Genomic DNA, 19,422 nt, shown 5'->3' on the forward strand with positions numbered 1-19,422 from the left:
TGAAGCACCAGGCATCCCATATGGGTGCTGTTTCGAGACCTGGTTGCTCTGCTTCCGATCCAGCTCTCTGCTATGGCTGGGAGACCTGGAAGAAGCTGGGGAGTGAACCAATGGATGGAAGACCTCTCCTCTCTTCCTCTCTTTGTGTAACTCTGACTTTCAAATAAATAAATATTAAAAAAAAGAGAGAGAGCCAGCGCCACGGCTCACTAGGCTAATCCTCCGCCTGTGGCGCCAGCACTCCAGGTTCTAGTCCCAGTTGGGGTGCTGGATTCTGTCCCGATTGCTCCTCTTCCAGTCCAGCTCTCTGCTGTGGTCAGGGAGTGCAGTGGAGGATGGCCCAAGTGCTTGGGCCCTGCACCCGCATAGGAGACCAGGAGGAAGCACCTGGCTCCTGGCTTCCGATGGCCGTAGCGGCCATTTAGGGGGTGAACCAACAGAAGGAAGACCTTTCTCTCTGTCTCTCACTGTTTCTCTCTGCTTGTCAAAGAGAGAGAGAGAGAGAGAGAGAGAGAGAGAGAGAGAGAGAGACCAGTAAGAATTTAATCCTTCTCCAAAGAGGAAAGTCTTCCTGTTTCAGTCTTACTCTGGAAGTCCATGAACATCAGTTACACATGATGGAATCTCCTTTTTAATTATTTCCTGTAGACCAATCCTGTTTTCCAAATTACAGGTATACATCAAAAAGCACATGGGAAAATGGAACTAAAAATGAGTTTATTTTAGTACAAAAATTTTGAAATCTGTGCATAGATTTTTCACAATACAAAATTTCCATGAACTTTCTGAAGACCTCTTGTATTTTCTCGTAACACTCACCGGGGTCTGCATGTTTTCTATAAGCAAATTAAAATTTTGTTTTTATTTTTATAATAAATTAAAAAGTAATGCCCACTATATTTTGGAAGATCACTTTTTAAAGAAAAAATACCTGCCAATCACCTGCAGAGCCCATGTTGTGTGTTTCAGGTTGCATTGTGGCCTAGTCCATTTGTGCTGCTGTGATACAGAATACCACAGATTGGCTAGTTTATAGAGAACAGAAATCTATTATTTCTCATAGTTCTGGGATCTGGGAAATCCAAGATCAAGTTGCCAGCTTTTGGTCTGGTGTGGGCCTTCTTGCTGAGTCCTCACACGGCAGAAGGCAGAAAAGGGAATGCAAGCTAAATGCTGCATGAAATTTACTTTGTTGAACTTTAATCTCAGTAAATGAGGAAGGAGCCCTCATGGGCTAATTGCCTATAGGTCTGACCTCCTATTCCCTTAACATTGACAACTTCTGAATTTTGGAGGGGTTAAGTTTCAATATGAATTTTGGAGAGGCTAAAAACATTCAACTCACAGCACATAAACCCCAAAGAACAGTATGACTTGTGTTGTCATGGAATAATAAGAAAAGGATGAAGGTAGATTTAATAAATGAGTTGCTTACTTGCAAATAACATTGAACAAATAAAAGTTTAGTCACTTTAATACAAAAAATTGATAAAGTAGTTGTTCTTAAATGCAAGCCAGTTAAGTGCACATATATTCACCTGTGTTTTGATAGCATCAAGGTTTTGTCTATGAGTCCAGTGACTTGATTGCCTATTTATTACATTGATAACTATTTCTTACATAATCCATACTCTTACTGCTATTTCTATAAAATATAGAGAAGGGACCAGCATTGTGCTGAAGTGGGTTAAGCCTTTGCTTGTGACTACAGCATCATGTATCAGAAGGCTAGTTGAATTCCTGGCTTCTCTGTTTCTAATCCAACTTCCTGCTAGAGTGTATAGAAAAGTAGCTGAAGATGGCTCAAATACTTAGGGCCCTGCCATCCATGCGGGAGACCAGGAAGGACTTCTTGGCTCTTGGCTCCAACTTGGCCCAGACCTGGTTGTTGGCATCATTTGGGGAATAAACCAACAGCTGGATCTCTCTTTCTCTCCCCTCTGCCTCCTTCCCTCTCTCTCCTTCTCTCTGTCACTCTGCCTTTCAAAGAAATACCTCTTTAAAAATGTTTTTAAAAGAGAGAATTTTACAACCATTACAAAGCAATGATTTTTCTCCGGATTTTTGCAATTTTTTGGTCAATATTTTATATTTCTCTTACTTACACATAATAACAATTTTGCATTTTGTTTCTTCAAGGGACTTCAACAGACTTTTAAAAAATTTTAGAAGACATAAAAATTGTAAATATTTTAGGGATTCTATATGATGCTTTGATACATGCACACATTATATACTGTCCAATCAGGGTAAATATATCTATCTTCTCAAACCCTTAACATTTCATTATGGTGAAAGCTTTCAAAATCCTATCTCCTAGTTATTTTTTTTTAAGAGACACACATACAGAGAGTTCACATTACCATTAGGGGTGGTACAAAACATTAAGCTGCTGCTAGAGACTTGAATGGAGTTTCAGAATCTCTGGTTTTGGCCTGCTTCAGCCCCAGCTGTAATGGGTATTTACTAGTAACCCAGTGGATGGGAGACCATTTCTCCCTCTCTCTGTCTCTCTCTCTCTCTTCCTCTCTCTACTGTAGTGTTTTTCAGATAAATAAACATTTAAAAATAAACATTTAAAATTTTTTAGAAAATCATTACTAGTACAGTAAACTTCTATTTTACTGTACTATTAAACCCTGGAACGTCTTACTCCTATTTAACTATAAGTTAGTATATGTTAACAACCTTTGCTCATTCCTTCCTCTCCCTTGCTTCCTCAGCCTCTGGTAATAACCACCGTGTTTGTTTTCTATGAGATCACCTTTGTTTTTGGACTCCAGATATGAGTGAGAGCATGCCATACTTGACTTTCTCTACTTGGTTTATTTTACTCTACATAATGGTCTCCAGTTCCAATTGCATGACAAGATTTCAGCTTTTATGGCTGAGTAGTGTTTGATTGTGCATACTTATTATATTTCCTTTATCTTATCTATTCTTCAGTAGATAGACCACTTTGTTTGCATTTCTTGACTACTGTGAATAGCGCTGTCATAAACAGGGGATTGCAAATGTCTTTTCAGCAGACAGGTTTCACTGTCATTGGTTATATACTCACTAGTGGGATTGCTATACCATATCATAGTTTTATTTCTATATTTTTGTGGAACCTCCATAGTGTTTTCCACCATGGCTATACTAATTTACAGTCCCACAAATAGTGTGCAAGGGTTCCATTTTATTCACATTCTTGCCAGCATTTTCTATTTTCTGTGTTTTTTTTTTTTTTAATAGTAGCCAATCTAAGTGGAGTTAGGTGACATCTCATTGTGATTTTAATTTGCACTTCCATAGTGATTAGTAATGTTGAGCATTTTTTCATGTACCTGTTCATATTGGCATTTATATTTCTTTTGAGAAATGTCTGTTTGGATCTCCCCATTTTTGGTTTTGATTTTTTAAAAGATTTATTTATTTATTTGTTGATGTGGTATATAATGCTTATTATCTGCATAGGTTGAGTGATACTTTCAAGGTGTTTTGGATTTGGTTTACTAGGTTTTTTTTTTTTTTTTGAGAATTTTTATATCCACGTTAATCAGAAATATTGGTCTGTATAGGTTTTTTGTTTTGTTTTGGCTATATCCTTGTTTGATTGTGAAATCAAAGTAATACTGGTTGATGGACATCTGGGTTGATTCCATACCTTAGCTGTTGTGAATTGAGCTGCAATAAAGACAAACACGAGGGTACAGATAACTCTTTCATAAGCTGATTTCATTTGCTTTGGGTAAATTCCCAGGTGTGGGATGGCTGGGTCATTTGAAAGAATTATTTTCAGATTTCTGAGGTATCTGTCTTCCACAATGGCTATAGTTTACATTCCCACCAACAGTGGATTAGGGTACCTTTTTCCCCACATCCTCACCAGCATTTCTTGTTTTTTGATTTCTGTATGACAGCCATTCTAATTGGGGTAAGGTGAAACCTCATTGTGGTTTTGATTTGCATTTCCCTGATGGCTAGTGATCCTGAGCATTTTTTCATGTGTCTGTTGGCCATTTGAATTTCCTCTTTTGAAAAGTGCCTCTCAAGTCCTTTGTCCATTTATTTAACTAGATTGTGTTGTTGTTGTTGAGTTTCTTGTGCTCTTTATACATCTGAATATTAGTCCTTTATCAGTTTCATAGTTTGCAAATATTTTTTCCCATTCTATCAGTTGCTTTTTCATTTTGCTGAGTGCTTCCTTTGCCCTGCAGAAGCCTCTCAGCTTGATGTAATCCCATTTGTCTATGCTTGCTTTTATTGTTTGTGTTTCTGGGGTCTTTTCCAAGAAGTCTTTGACTATATCAGTGTCTCACAGAGTTTCCACCAATGTTATCCAGTAATTTTGATGGTATCATGTCATAGATTTAGGTCCTTGATCCACTTTGAGTGGATTTTTGTGAGGTGTAAGGTAGGGGTCTTGGTTCATACTTCTATATGCAGATATCCAGTTTTCCCAGCACCATGTATTGAAGAGACTGTCCTTGCCACAGGGATTGATTTTAGCTCCTTTGTCAAAAAGAAGTTGGTTGTAAATCCACTTAACGATTTCTGGAGTTTCTATTCTGTTTCATTGGTCTACATGCCTATTTTTTGGCCAGTTCCAGGTAGTTTTGATTATAACTTCTCTGTAGTTTATCTTGAAATCTGGTATTGTGAAGCCTCAGTTTTGTTTTCATTGTAAAATATTGTTTTAGTTAATCAGGGTCTCTTGTGCTTCAATATTAAACAAAGTTGATACAAGATTGACCCAGCTAACCAAAAAAAGAGGAAGGAGACCCAAATCAAAAAATCAGGATGAAAAAGGAAATGTACCAATACATACCACAGAAATAAAAATGATCATCAGGAATTACTACAAAGAACTGTATGCCAACAAATTGGAAAATTTGGAAGAAACAGATAGAATCCTGAACACACACAATCTACCAAAATTGAGTAAGAGAGAAAACCTAAACAGACCAATAACCAAGATGGAGACTGAAACAGTAAAAACACCCTCCCAATAAAGAAAAGCCCAGGACTGGATCTTTTCTGGTCATGTCTATAAGGGGTTCTGTTTGCCTCATGTATTTGTACATTCCTTTCTTTTTCCAAATTAGGGGGAAATAATCTGGGGCATCTGTAATTATTTCACAGACTAGGCCTTCTAGCCTATTCTCTCTTTCCACACCTTCAGGAACCCCTAAGTCTTATATGTTGGGTTGTTTGATAGTATCCTATAAATCTCCACTACTCTTTTTAATTTTTCTAATGTCCTCTTCTTTTGTTTTTTGGTCTTACTGAGAAATATCCAGTGTTTTGTCTTCTTGCTCAGATATGCTTTCTTCTGCATTCCCAAGACTGTTAAGGCTTTCCACTGTATTTTTTGTTTGACGTATTGAAATTCTTCATTTCTATTATTTCATTTTGATTTCTATTCAAAATCTCAAGTTCATTGGAAAATTTTTCATTCATGTCATGTATGGATTTAACTTACACATCTGCTTCTCAGTGCTTCTGAGTAATGCTGTGAAAAATGTTCTGAATTCTGTTTCAGGCATTTCCTCAATCTCTTCATTCTAATATTGGAGAGCTGTTGTATTCCTTTGAGGGGGTTGTGTTGTCTTCCTTAATCTTGTTTCTTGAATTTTTGCATATAGTTTTAAGCATTTGTGGAGACACTTGGTTTTTTCCTCTGATGGCTTTTATCTTTGAACTATGCCTCTGTGGCTTCGTGAAGCATCTTCTCTTTCAGTGAATACCCAGAGGCATGTGCTGGGTATGGCCAGGAGGCTCTGGTCCATGCTCCAGCGTGGGGTACATATTTAGGGTGACATCCAAGTTTGGCATGATAGATCTCCTCTATTGATCACCTCTGGTATTGTAATCACTCCCTCACCTCCTCTCTCCCAAGGAGGTCAATGCCTGGGTGTTAGCCCATAATGGAGCCAACACTCATCCATGCTGCAGCTTGAACCTTACAAAAGACCTGTGCGGTCCTCAGTGCAAGCACAGATCCCTCTGTAATGACCCACTCCAGGCAATCCAGGAACTCTGAGCATGTGGAGCTGAACACGGTGATTGCACAGTTACACCCTGCCCCCTCTCATGCAGTCAGAGTTCCTACAGTCAGCACACAGTGCTCCCATAGTCACAGGATGTAGAGGATCCACTCTGCCTCACTAGCCTGTCCTGTCCATGGAGATGCTGAGATGTTCCCAGAGCCAGTTGCCTGTGGGTGCTCCACCTGGGTGGTTTGAGCCCTAGAGCCTGTGATAGGTTGAGAGGCTGGGGGCACCTCCAGTCTTATGTGGGTGCCCAGCACCCTGTCAATCCTCCCAGACTCCAAGTCAGTGGGGAAACACAGATTTTTCCCTTTGTTAAAATCCCAGGATCACACATGTGCACAGGAGCTGCTGGCCGCAGCCCCTATTTATTTCACAATGGTGCCTTCTCCCTGCTGGCTGCAAGGCATACACAAGAGTCTCTGAAGCTGGCAGTGATGTCAGAATGGCTGCTTCCCCCTGCCCAATGCTGAGTACATGCACCCCAGCTGCTGCTGCCACTGCTTCCGTTGCCAAGATGGTGTTCTGTCTCCACCAGTTGCTGGCATCTGCACGAGAGCCACCACAACTGCTACTTATGTCCAAAATGGCATCTGCACTCTCTCAGCCAGTCCCAGGCACCACTGCAGGGGGAAGGGGTAGAGAGAAATGTGTCCCCTTTTTTCTCTGGGTTAGAGGACCTTCTCCCCCTCAGGTCTCCAGGCCAGAATCAAACACTGTGTAGTCCACCAGGCTCTCCTTCCAGCTATATCACCAGTGGCACAGGCACTGCAGTCTGACCTCATCTTGCCCTCCAAAGCTGGTGCTCTCGCTGGCTCTTGGCCACTGCACTGGGGTCATGTGCTAGTTGCTACACATATGACCCTCCACATAGATCCATATCATCACCAGTTTTTTCTCCAACTCTCCCTCAAGAATGTACTTTCTCCTCTTTTCTTTTTCACTATTCTCCCCTAGCCAAGAGGAGCACGCCCCTTCCCTATAGTGCCATCTTGGAAATCCCTCCAGTATTAATCTGGTTTACAATAATTCCATCTGATCCAGTGGTTTTCCAATCTGGTTAACTGGCTAGAAGACTACAGAAACAACAGAATAGCCAAATCATGACCAGATTCAGGAAAAACAGCATTCACACACCCTTCATTTAATAAAATGTAAGCAGCCTAAGAATGGGATATGCTGAAGTTCCCCCAAAGTTAAACTATTAAAAAAAATTATTGTGGAAACAGCAAGACAGAGAACATTCACATCTGTTTCACTCCCCAAATGCCTGCAACAGCCAGGTTTGGGCCAGGGCTGAAGCTGATGGTTGGGAATTCAATTCAGGGCTCCACATTGAGTGACACAAACCGAATTACTCAAACTACCACTGGCTGCCTCCCCAAGTCTTCCTCTGGGAGGATGCTGAAGTCAAGAGCTGGAGGGAGGCACTGAACCCTTCATTCCTGCACGGGATGAAGGCATCTAGCTGTCATCCTGTTTGAGGTGATATTTTTAAACCAGTATCTGATCTCAAAGTTAAATTTCTCATCTAGAGCTTATGAAAGAAAAATGAATTAGTCTTTTGGAATAAGCAAGAATGATGTAAACTAGACAGAAAGTCACCATTTCTATTTCAGCAGAAGAAACTCAGAGATTATGCAATCAGCCCAATGTGCGGGCATACTTTGAAAGTAGTTGGAGGTGGACCCTTTAGTCAGGTTTTCTAATACCTGCCAGAGAAAGGGGAAAAGAGAGGGAGGTATGGGTGGACAGATCTGCTGACACCGATGACCATTTTCACCAACAGAGTTTGGCCCCCAGTTGGATGGTCTTTGACTTGTTAGGTTTCCCTAGTTTACTGCACCATGGAATATGAGAGGAAAGCTAGCTTGTAGCTTTGTACACTGTGACCATCCGATACCTGATCTGCAGTTTTCCACATTATTCTACAGAACTGAAGCAAAACAAAACAACGTTGCTTGGGATTTGGTCCCTTGCATAGGGGACATCAAAATACTGTATTGGCATCAACTGACTATAAAAGCCTAGGACAGCTGTTGGCATAAATGCCTCTAGGTCTTCACAAGCTCATTGCCTAAGAGCTGACTGAAGAGAGCAGTTCCTTGAAATCCAATGACAGTACTGAGGCATGGGCTCTATAGGCAGACGGACTTGTTCTTCTGTCCTGGCTCTCATGACCCGACACTAGGCAGGATTGTAATTTCTTTGATTCTTGGTGTCTTACCCAGGAATGATGAGTACCTCAGAGTTGTCACAAAATTTAAACATGATACAGTCCTGATATCTGGTGAAGATTCATCATTGGGTGTTAGTATTCAAACTCTCCAGTGACTGAGGTTCAGGGTGAGAAGTGAAAGCAAAGAAAATGCAGCAGTGACCTGCAAGGATCACCCACTGGGGGCTCCTGTCATTCAACTGAAAATAAAAATGACTCCATTTCAAGTAAATTTAATAGCTAGGATGCTTTCATAGAATTCCACCAAAACGATGTGACAGGCAGCCTTAGGTGACCCACACTCAGCAGGAGAATCCTCCCCCTCCAATCCCGACTTCCTTCAGCTTACTTGCTCTCCGAGCCCACAGACTGCCATCCTTCACTGGTCAGTGGGCACTAAGGGATACCAACTGATTGCTTGGCCATTCTGGGGCTGCTGCAGAGCACACTGCTCTTAAAGACTTCAATATCTTGTTTGAAGTTGTGAGAACCCCAGGTTATCATTCTTTACTCCTCTAATTTTCTATGCAGCAGTATTTTTCTTGATGCCAAGATTCATTACTATAAATATTCTGTTTCTTATCACCACTCTCCCTGAAATCCAGTATCCATGAGTGGAAATGATAATCATTCTACAGAAATGGTAATATTTAATAAATATATTTTTTCTCAGTATACATTCAGAAGTCATTTGAGAATGTTTATTTTGGTACCACTAAATCTCATGACAGTCTGTTAAACTGGATTTTCCATGAAGTGGTTTAAAATCCTATTAATTTTTTTAAACTGAACATTAGTGATCATTATTTGTAAATTTTGTAAAACTTGGTAAACATTTTGTCCCAAGCAATGATCTCAAGAGGATGGGAACGGCATTGATCCTGCTCCTATTACATCCCCAGCCGCAGCCCCTACCCCAATGCCTGGCACTGCTTCTACAAGGCACTCAATAAGCCCAACTGTCCCTCAGTATCCGCAGGGAATTGATTCCAGGAACTCTTTCAGACACTGAAATCTGCAGAAATTTTTGAAAACCCCTTAGAGAAAATGGGGTAATATTTTCAGATAACTTGCACATATTCTCCCATTTACTTTAAATCACCTCTAGATTACTAGTAAAACCTAACATTATGTAAAGCTATGTATGGCATATTGTTTAGGGAATTGTAACAAAATCCATACATACTCTAGACCCAACTTTTTTCCTGAATAATGTTCACTCACAGTTGGTTCAATCTACAGTTGTACAGCATACAGATATGAAGGGCTGGCCATATTTGTTGACTGATAAACTTTAAGCTGACTCTACAGAATAAAAATATGCTGTTCTAGCACTAAAAGGAAAATCAGAATTATTAGGTAGCAATCTAAGCCATTTTGGGGAGAAAGCAACAGATCATCCTGGAATTGATACAGACCAGAAGGGGAAAGGCTGAGTGCAGCCCAAAATACTCCCAATTGAGACAATAAAAAAAATGCATGCTTTCGTATATGAGACTCAAGTCTGCTCTCAAAAATAGGAATTCTGGCTCTGCCATCACAGATGCTCCCAAAGAAAAAGCAAGAAAGCATTACCAGGGGCCAGTGGTTACACACGACTGTACTCCGTGACCTACCAAAAAAGACACAATGGCAGGAGATCACAAGTCCAAAGTAAACTCCAACATGAATACACAAGTTTGCAAGAACAAAGCTGCAAATGAGTTGACGTTACCGAATGTTTACACACACACACAGATTATGTAGACATTTTCAGTTACGACTTAAACTGAGGTCTTGTACAGCTCCGGGCCAGCAATTGCAGAACTAACAGATATCAAAGGTAAAGAATGTCAGGTTTCTGAGTCTTTTCCACCACTGGCAATGCTCTTGAAGAAGCAGAGAAACTATGGTGCACCTAAAAAGGGATGAGGGCTGGACTCATATGTTTATCACAATCAACCCTCATAGCAGACCACAAGGTAGAAACCACTTATCACTATATTAGGTGATGAAACTAAGGCCCAGGGAAGTTGAAGAACTTGTCTACATTCATACATTGATAAGCAGAACCAGGATCCATGTTTGACTTGAAAACTCTTTTCCCTAAACCACACCTCCTCCTTATATACTGAAGATTTAAATGAATATGGCTAAGTAGGTTATCTCTGGAAGACATAATGAAAACTCAACTGCTGAAATCTGTCATAACCCAGGTAAATTATGTCTGGGGCCCTTCAGATGTGAGCAGTATGGGTCAGAGTTGATGGACAAAGGCCATTCTCCACTATAAAAAGAACACATAAGGGCCGGCGCTGCGGCTCAATAGGCTAATCCTCCACCTAGCGGCGCCAGCACACCGGGTTCTAGTCCCGGTCGGGGCACCGGATTCTTTCCCAGTTGCCCCTCTTCCAGGCCAGCTCTCTGCTGTGGCCAGGGAGTGCAGTGGAGGATGGCCCAAGTCCTTGGGCCCTGCACCCCATGGGAGACCAGGAGAAGCACCTGGCTCTTGCCATCGGATCAGCGCAGTGCGCCGGCCGCAGTGAACCAGCCGTGGCGGCCATTGGAGGGTGACAACAGCAAAGGAAGACCTTTCTCTCTGTCTCTCTCTCTCACTATCCACTCTGCCTGTCAAAAAAAAAAAAAAAAAAAAAAAAACATGTAAGACCTTAGTGCTCTAAGGCGCACACAGGCTGTCAGCAGAAGCCTGTACAGCATACTCAAAGATGTTTCAGTAGGCAACACAGTATCTTTACACAGCTGAAGTGCTGTAATAAGGACTGACTTATTTTGAACAGTCCTAAGAGTGAGGAAGCTACTAGTTAGAGGTTCTGTACTAGTGGAGACAGACTTCAGAGAGGCAAGGAAAAAATTCTCCAACCTTTCCTGGAAGCACTGGCACAACTCAGAATTCTTACCTACAATCTCATGTACTAGTTCTCTGATGTTTACTTGGTAAGCTTTGATGGTTATCACTAACAGTGCTACTACAGGAGAATGGCTCCCAGGTTCTAAATGACGAGGTTACAAATCAGATTAGCCCTTTTATTGGAAACTACATCCATTTGCATCATTTTTTCCCCTCATCTCAATCTTTTTCCCCCCAAGAAAATAGGAGGAATTTGTTAGCACCAAGTTCTCTTGATGATGGTCTCTGTGATTTCTAACAATTCTGTTAGTGATAAATGAACATCAGGCACATTACCTTAAAGTTTCCTAAAATTCTCTTCCTCCACCAAGGCCGAAACAATGCAAGGCAAGCTTGAAAGTTTGTGGGCATTCTCTTTGAACAAACAGAACAAAGTCAGTGAAAAGGAATTAGTGCTGACATCTTGAATTCCCTTCCCTCTCCCACTGCAGGTTAAGAGTTAGTACATTCCACATCACTCCTGTGGTGCTGGATGTCCTTTTAGATTCCCACCTGATGGCTCCACTTATCCAGGGAATGGCTAAAACCAGCTGGAGGTGGGGAGAGTGTCACTGACCAGGACCTAGCAAACAGCGGAGCTGCCACAAATAACCAAAGTCAAACCATGTACCCTAACACATTTATGAACCCAGTACCAGTGGTAGGAATTGTAACAAAAATATATTTCTTGTGTAAAATAGGTCAAACGATAAATACTTGCTTAATACAAATAAGGGACTGAAAATTAAGCTTTGGGATGAGGGAATCTGCCACTGTGATTGTGTGGTTTTCATGGGGTTAATTCTGTGTGCTTACAAATCTGTAAACCCACAAGTAAGAGAGGATAGAAAACACATTTTGGTAGAAATTTGGATGTATCCAAGGTTGCTACAAAAAAAAAAAAAAAAAAAAAAACCCGAAAACAGGAATGATAGAAGTATATTTTTTTTATATACAAAAATGAAGGCCCAAAATATGGTTTCTTGAAATAGCTATTGACAAGATGTGAAATTTATCCTTTGCTTTGGTTAAAACAGCCTAGGAACCAGCAATCAGTTCCCCTTCTACCAACAGCACAGAAACACAGTGACATGGCTACTTTTAGTACAGAACAAACAACTTTCAAGAAGAGAAAATTAAGTTAATTTTAAACTAAATTAAACATTATACCAATAAATAAACTTTTAAAAAAAGGTAGCATCTTTGTTCTACAGTATCGGGCATAACATATACACCAATTTAAAAAATAAAATTTCTCCCACAATAGTAATTACAGGTATTAATGCAACAAGCGATGAAAGGAAATTACTTTAATGTATTTAAAAAAAAAAACTAGCAACCAAAAATGAATTTTAAAAGTGGACATTTTCTACAATTGTACATACTCTAAAGTAATTGACTAATACCTTCTTACAGAACATAATTCAAATTACTATTGGCATTTCAATATATTCCTAAAGAAATAGTTAAAAGAATATTAGGTTCACCAAATCTGGAACAGAATTTATAATTCTGATGCAAGGCTACGAAAAGGCAATCAACTTCTATTTAAAACTGCAACCAGTGATGAAATACACTTCAAAAACATAAACATTTGGTCTGACAATCTTTCATATTGGTTAAAAAAAAAAAGCCTGATGTTCATTACTAATGGAAATTATTTCAATCCAATGTGCAAAAAAAAGTGCAGCTGTCTACTTTTATTTGAAATACGTAAGACCAACACTACTATTTACACACTTGAAAAGATTTTGAATTTAGTAAGCATATTGCATCTCCATTATGGGTAACCCATGTGCTGCACAGAGCCCAAAGTGTGATGACCTTCTGTTAAGGACACAAATGTATACTAAGAAGCATATCTGTTCATGTCCTAGTTGTGATCATAAACATAAATCCAATTTCAAAACTAAAAGATTATTTTGATCTAGAAACTCCCGCACATGTGAAAACCTCGTCTCTGGGAGCCTTTTCTGGTCCACTCCACAGATTCCCGCTGGTGCAGACTGGCTATGCCGCATTTAAGAGCTCAGCCCCGAGCCCACCAACGACCCGTTGGGTTTGTTCAGCCTTCAGCACATGTGACTACAGCTTTTCAGGTGAGTGCGGGGCAAATCGAAATGGATGAAGAAACACTTCAGCAAAGCAACTCTTATATGTCCACAAAAACAGGAATTAAAAAAAAACAACACCAATGATGTAAAATTAACAAACCAAATATAAATCTAATACCATTCTGCATTTCCAGAACTTGTTTCCGTACTTGCGCAGTATTCTTGGTCAACCATCCACCAACATTTTCTGCCTCTACATGAAGTACTTTTATTAAGTTACTAAAACTGCTGTTCTGACCAGAAGTCACATATAATTGTGATGATTAGGAAATCAACTTACTCAAATATTACTCTGTGCAGTGCACGCACCAGCTTGGCGAGTGTAGAGGAATTAAAAACGCAATAGAAGTCTCTCACTTCTAAACGGGACACAGGAGTTCTCAAATTAAAATCATAAAAAAGAGGGGGCTGAGGGGTTACTGGCAACATGAGACACCGGACAGGTGAAACTGTTTGGTCAGAACTTAGGAACACAGCTTCCTTGAAAAGTTTTGAAAGCACCTGACCAAGCAGTGCCTTAGGTCCAGCGAGCACAACGCTCCGTAAGCTTTCACAAAAACACAGGAACTGTCGGCGATTCCGACCGACGCGACCGCAGTCTCGGCTCCCCAGGCCCGGCGCGCCAGCCCCGGCCCCTCTAGCTGCAGGCGATCGTCTCCAACTGCTGCTCCGCTTCGGCGGCCATGGCTGCGGCCTGCAACTGTTCCGTCTCGCTCTGGATGGCGCTGGGCGTCACCTGCTTCCTTTCGCTGTGCATATTGTTCTCGTGCCTTTTCAGATCGGACGCCTTGGCAAAGGCCTTGGTGCAGGAGCCGCACACGAAGGGCTTTTCCCCTCGGTGTCTTCTTTCGTGGTCCTTGAGGTGGGACTTGTGTTTGAAGGCTTTGTCGCACATGTGGCACGCGAACGGTCTCTCGTTGCTGTGCACCCTCTCGTGCTTCTTCAAGTCCGGGGCGCGGATAAATGACTTCCCGCACACCTCACAACTGTAGGGCTTGTACCCCGTATGGATTTTCAAGTGTTCCTTCAGGTGCGCCTGCGTGGTGAAGCCCTTCGTACACATCTCGCAGACAAAGGGCCTGTCGGCCGTGTGCAGCTTCTCGTGCTTCCGCAACCTGCCCTCGTCGGAAAAAGTCTTACCGCACGCCTGGCAGGCGATCTGCTCCCGGTGGTGGCCGTAGAGCAGATACTCAAACTTCATGTCGCTGGCGGCTGTCGTCCAGCCTGGGGTCTGCTCGTCTTTCACCTCGCTCATTCCATCGTTGAAGGTTAAGGCTTGAGGGGTCTGCGACCCTAAGTCTTTGGATTCTGGGGTCTCCATGGATTCTACTTCCTGGCCGTAGCAGTTGACCTTCCGAACTTCCTCGCTCCCCAGCTCTTTGAGAATGGCTTCCTGAACCCTGAGCGTCGTGGTGGGCGACTTGCCGTCCTCCTGACTGGGGGGCGTGCCCTCTACCGTGTCGTCGGAAGGGCTGTCATCCTGGTCCCCGATCTCCTCCACGTCGTCGTCCTGGGGGTCAGTGGCATCTCCGATGGGGCGGTTTATTTTGAGGCAATACTTACTTTTGGACTGACCATTATTTTCATCCGGACTGGACACGTCGCGCTTCTGAGAACACAGTTTATCCAAAAACCGGATCCCGAGAATCTGACCCGAGGACATCATTAAGTTAACATCTTCCTTCTTCACGGAAATCTTGGCCGTGTACATGTAGTTCAGGACCTCTTCAAATATGTCAGAACGGAGAAAATCTATTTCTATCACTGAAGAGCTATCAACCTCGAGCTTCTTGAAAAGCTTTTTAAAGTAGGTGCTGCAGGCGGCGAGAACACATCTGTGTGCTCGGAATTTCACATCCTCAACCACGATAGCAATATCACAAAACTCTCCTTCCAGGCGCTGTTCGTTTAGTGTCTTCAGGAACAGAGTTTTATGATCATCGTCATTATACTTAATGGTTTCAGACATACTGATGAAAAACTCCTACAAAAAATTGTTTTAAAAAGCAAAGTTTAATTGTCACGAATGATACCATTCCAAACAGAAAACACTGCCAGAGTTCTACTTCCTGATCAATTTTTGGAACCAATTTGAGAAAATCAATGTGAAAAAATGATCCAAGAATATGCAGAAAAAACTGATCTCAACTTAGGGGATTTCCATATTGTTACTTCTAATTATCGATTGCCTAGTCACAACACTAATAGCAACTTTTAATGAGTATAATCCACTCCAGACAATGATCAACATGCTTCACATGACTTAATTAATTTAATATTTAAATAATCTTAAGAGGCAGGCATTTCATTTATGTACTTATATTTATCTATCTATTTACTGAAAGGCAAAACAACCGAGAGAGGGAGAAAATGAGAATCTTCTGTCCATTAGTTCACTCCCCAAATGGCTACAACACCAAGGACTGGACCAGACTGAAGCCAGGAACCAGGAACTCCACCCTGGTCACCTATATGGCTGGTAGGGGCCCAAGCACTTGGACCATCTTCTGCTGCTTTCCCAGGCACATTAGCAGGAAGCTGCCTTGGAAGCAAAGCAGCCAGGACTGGACCCAGCATTGCAATGTGGGACACTGGCGTCACAGGTCAGGGAGCTATGCCATAACTATTACCGTTTTAGAAACAAAGTCAGAAACCTGCTCAAGATTCTACCACTACTGAGTAGAGAGCTGGCATTCAAACCAGGCAATACAGTTCCCACACTCATGCTTCCTAACAACCAAGTGGAAATAATAAAAAATAATGAAAAATAACTGCATCAAGGTTTAAGAAAAAGATCCTCTACTACTGTCTGTCCCATCCAATCTAATTCCATCTCTGGAGAAGGAATCAAAAAACAACTTGCTGGCACTCTGTCAGCCTTCCTTGATGGAGGAGATGAATCCCTTTTATAGGACTAAAGCAGTGCATCATTGCCAAACTATTGCACTGTAATACTCTATTACGAGTTGTCTTCTGGTTTTTCCACAGCAGTGTGGGGCCACTTCCCAATGAGGGTCTAAGGGAACCAGAAGCCCTTTGGGAACACAGTGCTGAGTGGCTTCTTTCTCCCTGGGTGGCGATCTACCCAGCTTTCAGATAAAGCCGTCACCAACTCTGCATGTACTGGGTAAGTACTGTATTTTATAAGCAAACATAGCTCTGAAATGGCACAAAAGACCTTTGGCGCCATGTTAAAGAACTGATCTGTCTTACGTGTTTCCTTTTCAAAAGCACTGCTTTCCTTTTATTCAAAAGGTATACATCTGAGAAAAATACACATTTCCCCCCAAGAAACATAGGCATTAATGAATAATCAGAATTGACACATTTTAAAGCAAACACAGACTCTACTTTTTTCAGAGAGAACATCCAAAGTTATAGTTACCATGAACAATTCAGGCTATTATCTTACTGCCTTAAACACCAAAATCTTCGGATCAGAGTAACTCTGATCAGGGGCTCGCCAGACCTATGGAGCAAAGGACAAACAAGAGTGAGGTATCTTCTCTCTCCAGTGCTCAGCCAACAATGCTTTCCAGAACTGATTTTTAAAAATGAACCTCCCTTTCTTGTTCTGGGTCTGGTGCATGTACCCATTTCCAGGTTGCAAGCCAAGAGGCAGGTGGATGGCAGCATTAGGTCCAGGTCTGAACAGACGTGAACCAGGGTAAGCGCTGTAGCACATGGGGCACGGTGGGACTGTGCATGGGCATGGGAAGGAAGGGCTGGAGAACCACGGCAGGATTTCTCCTCACAACCAAAGCCATGTCCATATTTGTACAGGTGCTGACTGCTACAGATACAGAAAAAGCCAGTAAGGGCCTGTGACACCCATCATTCCCTGCTGAGTATGTAGCCCTCCACATTGTTCTCCAGGCTCATACAAACATGTGAATGTACCTTAATAAATAGACAAAGCTATAGAAGTTCACATACCCAACAGTTAACATGGCAGAAGAGGGAACAGTAGTTGCTTTTGTCTTTCCACACCTGTAAATACAGCACACCCTTGTCTTTAAGCCTGCATCAGAAAAATCCAGGTGTTTTCACTTCTACCCCTACAGGGAGGCTCAGGGAATTTTAGCTTTTTGTGAGTTTTAACTCTTACCCGAGGAACTCCATCCTGCAGACCAATATCCTGAAAAACATAAAAAGTTTCCTCCACTGAACAGGGACCACACAGGCAAGCTGTCTGCAGTGGCAGGGGCGATGGGCTGGGCTCGAAACACAAAATACGGGGGCAAGGCTCCAACCTAGAGGCTGGCACCCTCAAAGCTGCCTTCTGCAGAGACGCTTTTGCATGTGCACAGCATGAGGGCTGGGCAAAAGTATTTCTAAGGGTGCTTCTGACTTGCACGTGATACCCACGGTGCACCCTGGCCCAAGAGAGAAAGCAGCCCACGCAGAACCTTCCTGCTGTGGCTAGGAACTCGCCCTGGGGCTGGTGTCACCAAAGTGCCAGGGACAACGAGGGAGAGGAGTGGCCGCCGAGTAGCTATGGCAACACATCACTGCGCTATTTTTTCTGTTTTGTTTTAGGCCACTGTGTATTTGGACACCTCTCTCCCAGTATCTCTGAGGACTGGAGACGAGAGACCATGTGTCCACTGGCCTATTTTTTTTTTTTTCTATACAGATGTTCCCACCGCTAAGTTCGGATGCGTCAAACCGGAAGATCACCACTGCCAGCATTGTGTGCAGGAAGGTGCAGAAAAAGATGCAGCCCCAGCTACACCTGCACAATAACGCTGCGCCTTCCCAGCCGCTCTCCAAACCGCTCGCGCGCTACAGCCGCCTGCACAGGGCCGCGCGCGGGGCTTCCAGCGAAGCCAGACTTACATAAGCAGCCGCCTTGCCTACCCCAGGGCAGCCGCGACAATGGCGGCCCCACGACTTCCCTGCTGCAAGCTAGCAACTTCGGAATGGAGAGGAGGCAGGGAACCACGAGCAAGCCCCAGGGAGCCTTCCAAGCGGGTCTCCAGTCTCCGGACCCGGGAGCCGGGGACTGCACATCTGCATTTGCTGCCCCAACAAAAGCTTCTCCTCGTCCGAGCCGGCGGCGAGAGGGCCACTCTCCCTCCCAGGAGCAGGCCGGGGGCCCCGGCGCCGAGCGCGGGCCGGAGGGAAGGGCCGCGGCCCGCCAGCCGCCCCGGCGGCGCGGCGAGCGGGAGCGAGTGCGGCCGGCTCCGCAGCCCCGCGCCGCGCCGCGCCCCGCGAGCCCGGAGCTCGCGCCCCGCGCACTCCCCCGCCCTCCCGCGGACGGGGGCGGGGGCGGCGCGCGGCCGGCTCCCCCGAGCTCCGCGGGCGCAGCCGGGAGAGCGTGCGCGGGGGTCGCGGCCCCCTCCTCCGCAGGCGGCCGGGGGGCGGCGCGGCGGGGGTCCCCGGCTCGGAGGGGCGGCGCCCGGCGGGCCGCGCTCGGGCCGTCCCCACCCCCACGGCGGTGCACTGCGGCGCTGCGAGCGGGGGCGGCCATGAACTCGGCTGCCGAGCGCGCGCGCGGGGCCGTCGCCGCCCGCCCGCTCCCCGAGCCCGCTCGCCGGCCTGCGCGGCCCCCAGGGCGCCCGGTCCCCACGCCCAGCCCCGGCCCACGCCCGTCCCCGCTCGCACCGCGCCGCCGCCGCCGCCGCACGTCCTGGAGCTGGCTGGTGCCCCGGAGCTCGGCGGGAACGCGCTTCTTCGGGGCCGCCCCGCCAGCAGCCGGCCGCCCCCGTGCCTGCCTCGCGGACGGTCCCGGCCCCTTCCGCACCCCGGCCCGCGCTTACCTGCAGCCTGGCACAGCCACAGACAGTCGCCGTGGGCTTCCCGCGCTCGCTAGCACCCGGGCCGGGACGGGATGGACGCGGGGCTCGGGGGGCACGGTGGGTGGCAGTGTGTTTTGGATTTTTTTTTTTTTGAGTTTGGGGAGGGGACAAGGTGGGGGGGGGATCGTGCACGTCCCTGATGGTAGCAGCCCTTCTCCTGCACGAGCACAGAATGTCTAGCCGGCCGTGAACACCCCCACCGCCCCCCCCTTCCCGTGCATGCGCGGTGCGGGCTGGGGGGAAGGCGCGCCGCCGGCTTGCGCAGGCACGGAACCCGAGCGGGCCGCTCTGTGGGCGAGCAGGGAAAGGGTTAATCCGGGGCCTTGCCGACGCTGTCGTTGGAGCCTACGGGGCCGCCCCCGGAGGG

The 19,422-nt window shown here is 44.7% G+C and overlaps 1 protein-coding gene across 11 annotated transcripts; it reads right to left on the reverse strand.

The window, feature by feature from the left end:
• Positions 1-12,069: 12,069 nt before the first annotated feature.
• ZBTB14 (zinc finger and BTB domain containing 14) lies at positions 12,070-19,166 on the reverse strand. 11 transcript variants are annotated; one of them, XM_051851367.3, is made up of 5 exons: positions 19,017-19,166; positions 17,363-17,392; positions 17,191-17,275; positions 16,640-16,723; positions 12,070-15,238 (listed from the first exon to the last, which is right to left on the reverse strand). In XM_051851367.3, the coding sequence occupies exons 4-5, from the start codon at positions 16,640-16,642 to the stop codon at positions 13,892-13,894; spliced, it is 1,350 nt and encodes a 449-aa protein (XP_051707327.1). In that variant the 5' UTR covers positions 16,643-16,723; positions 17,191-17,275; positions 17,363-17,392; positions 19,017-19,166; the 3' UTR covers positions 12,070-13,891. The 11 variants fall into 11 exon arrangements, with proteins under 11 accessions (XP_051707327.1, XP_051707325.1, XP_089161416.1 ...); XM_051851365.3 differs by having other exon boundaries at positions 17,191-17,244; positions 19,017-19,156; XM_089305290.1 differs by lacking the exon at positions 19,017-19,166 and adding an exon at positions 18,862-18,929 and having other exon boundaries at positions 17,191-17,244.
• Between the last annotated feature and the right edge of the window lie 256 nt (positions 19,167-19,422).

This window comes from Oryctolagus cuniculus, chromosome 10 (assembly GCF_051225735.1).
Source record: "Oryctolagus cuniculus isolate XC-2025 breed Fujian yellow rabbit chromosome 10, ASM5122573v1, whole genome shotgun sequence".
Classification (NCBI taxonomy): domain Eukaryota; kingdom Metazoa; phylum Chordata; class Mammalia; order Lagomorpha; family Leporidae; genus Oryctolagus; species Oryctolagus cuniculus.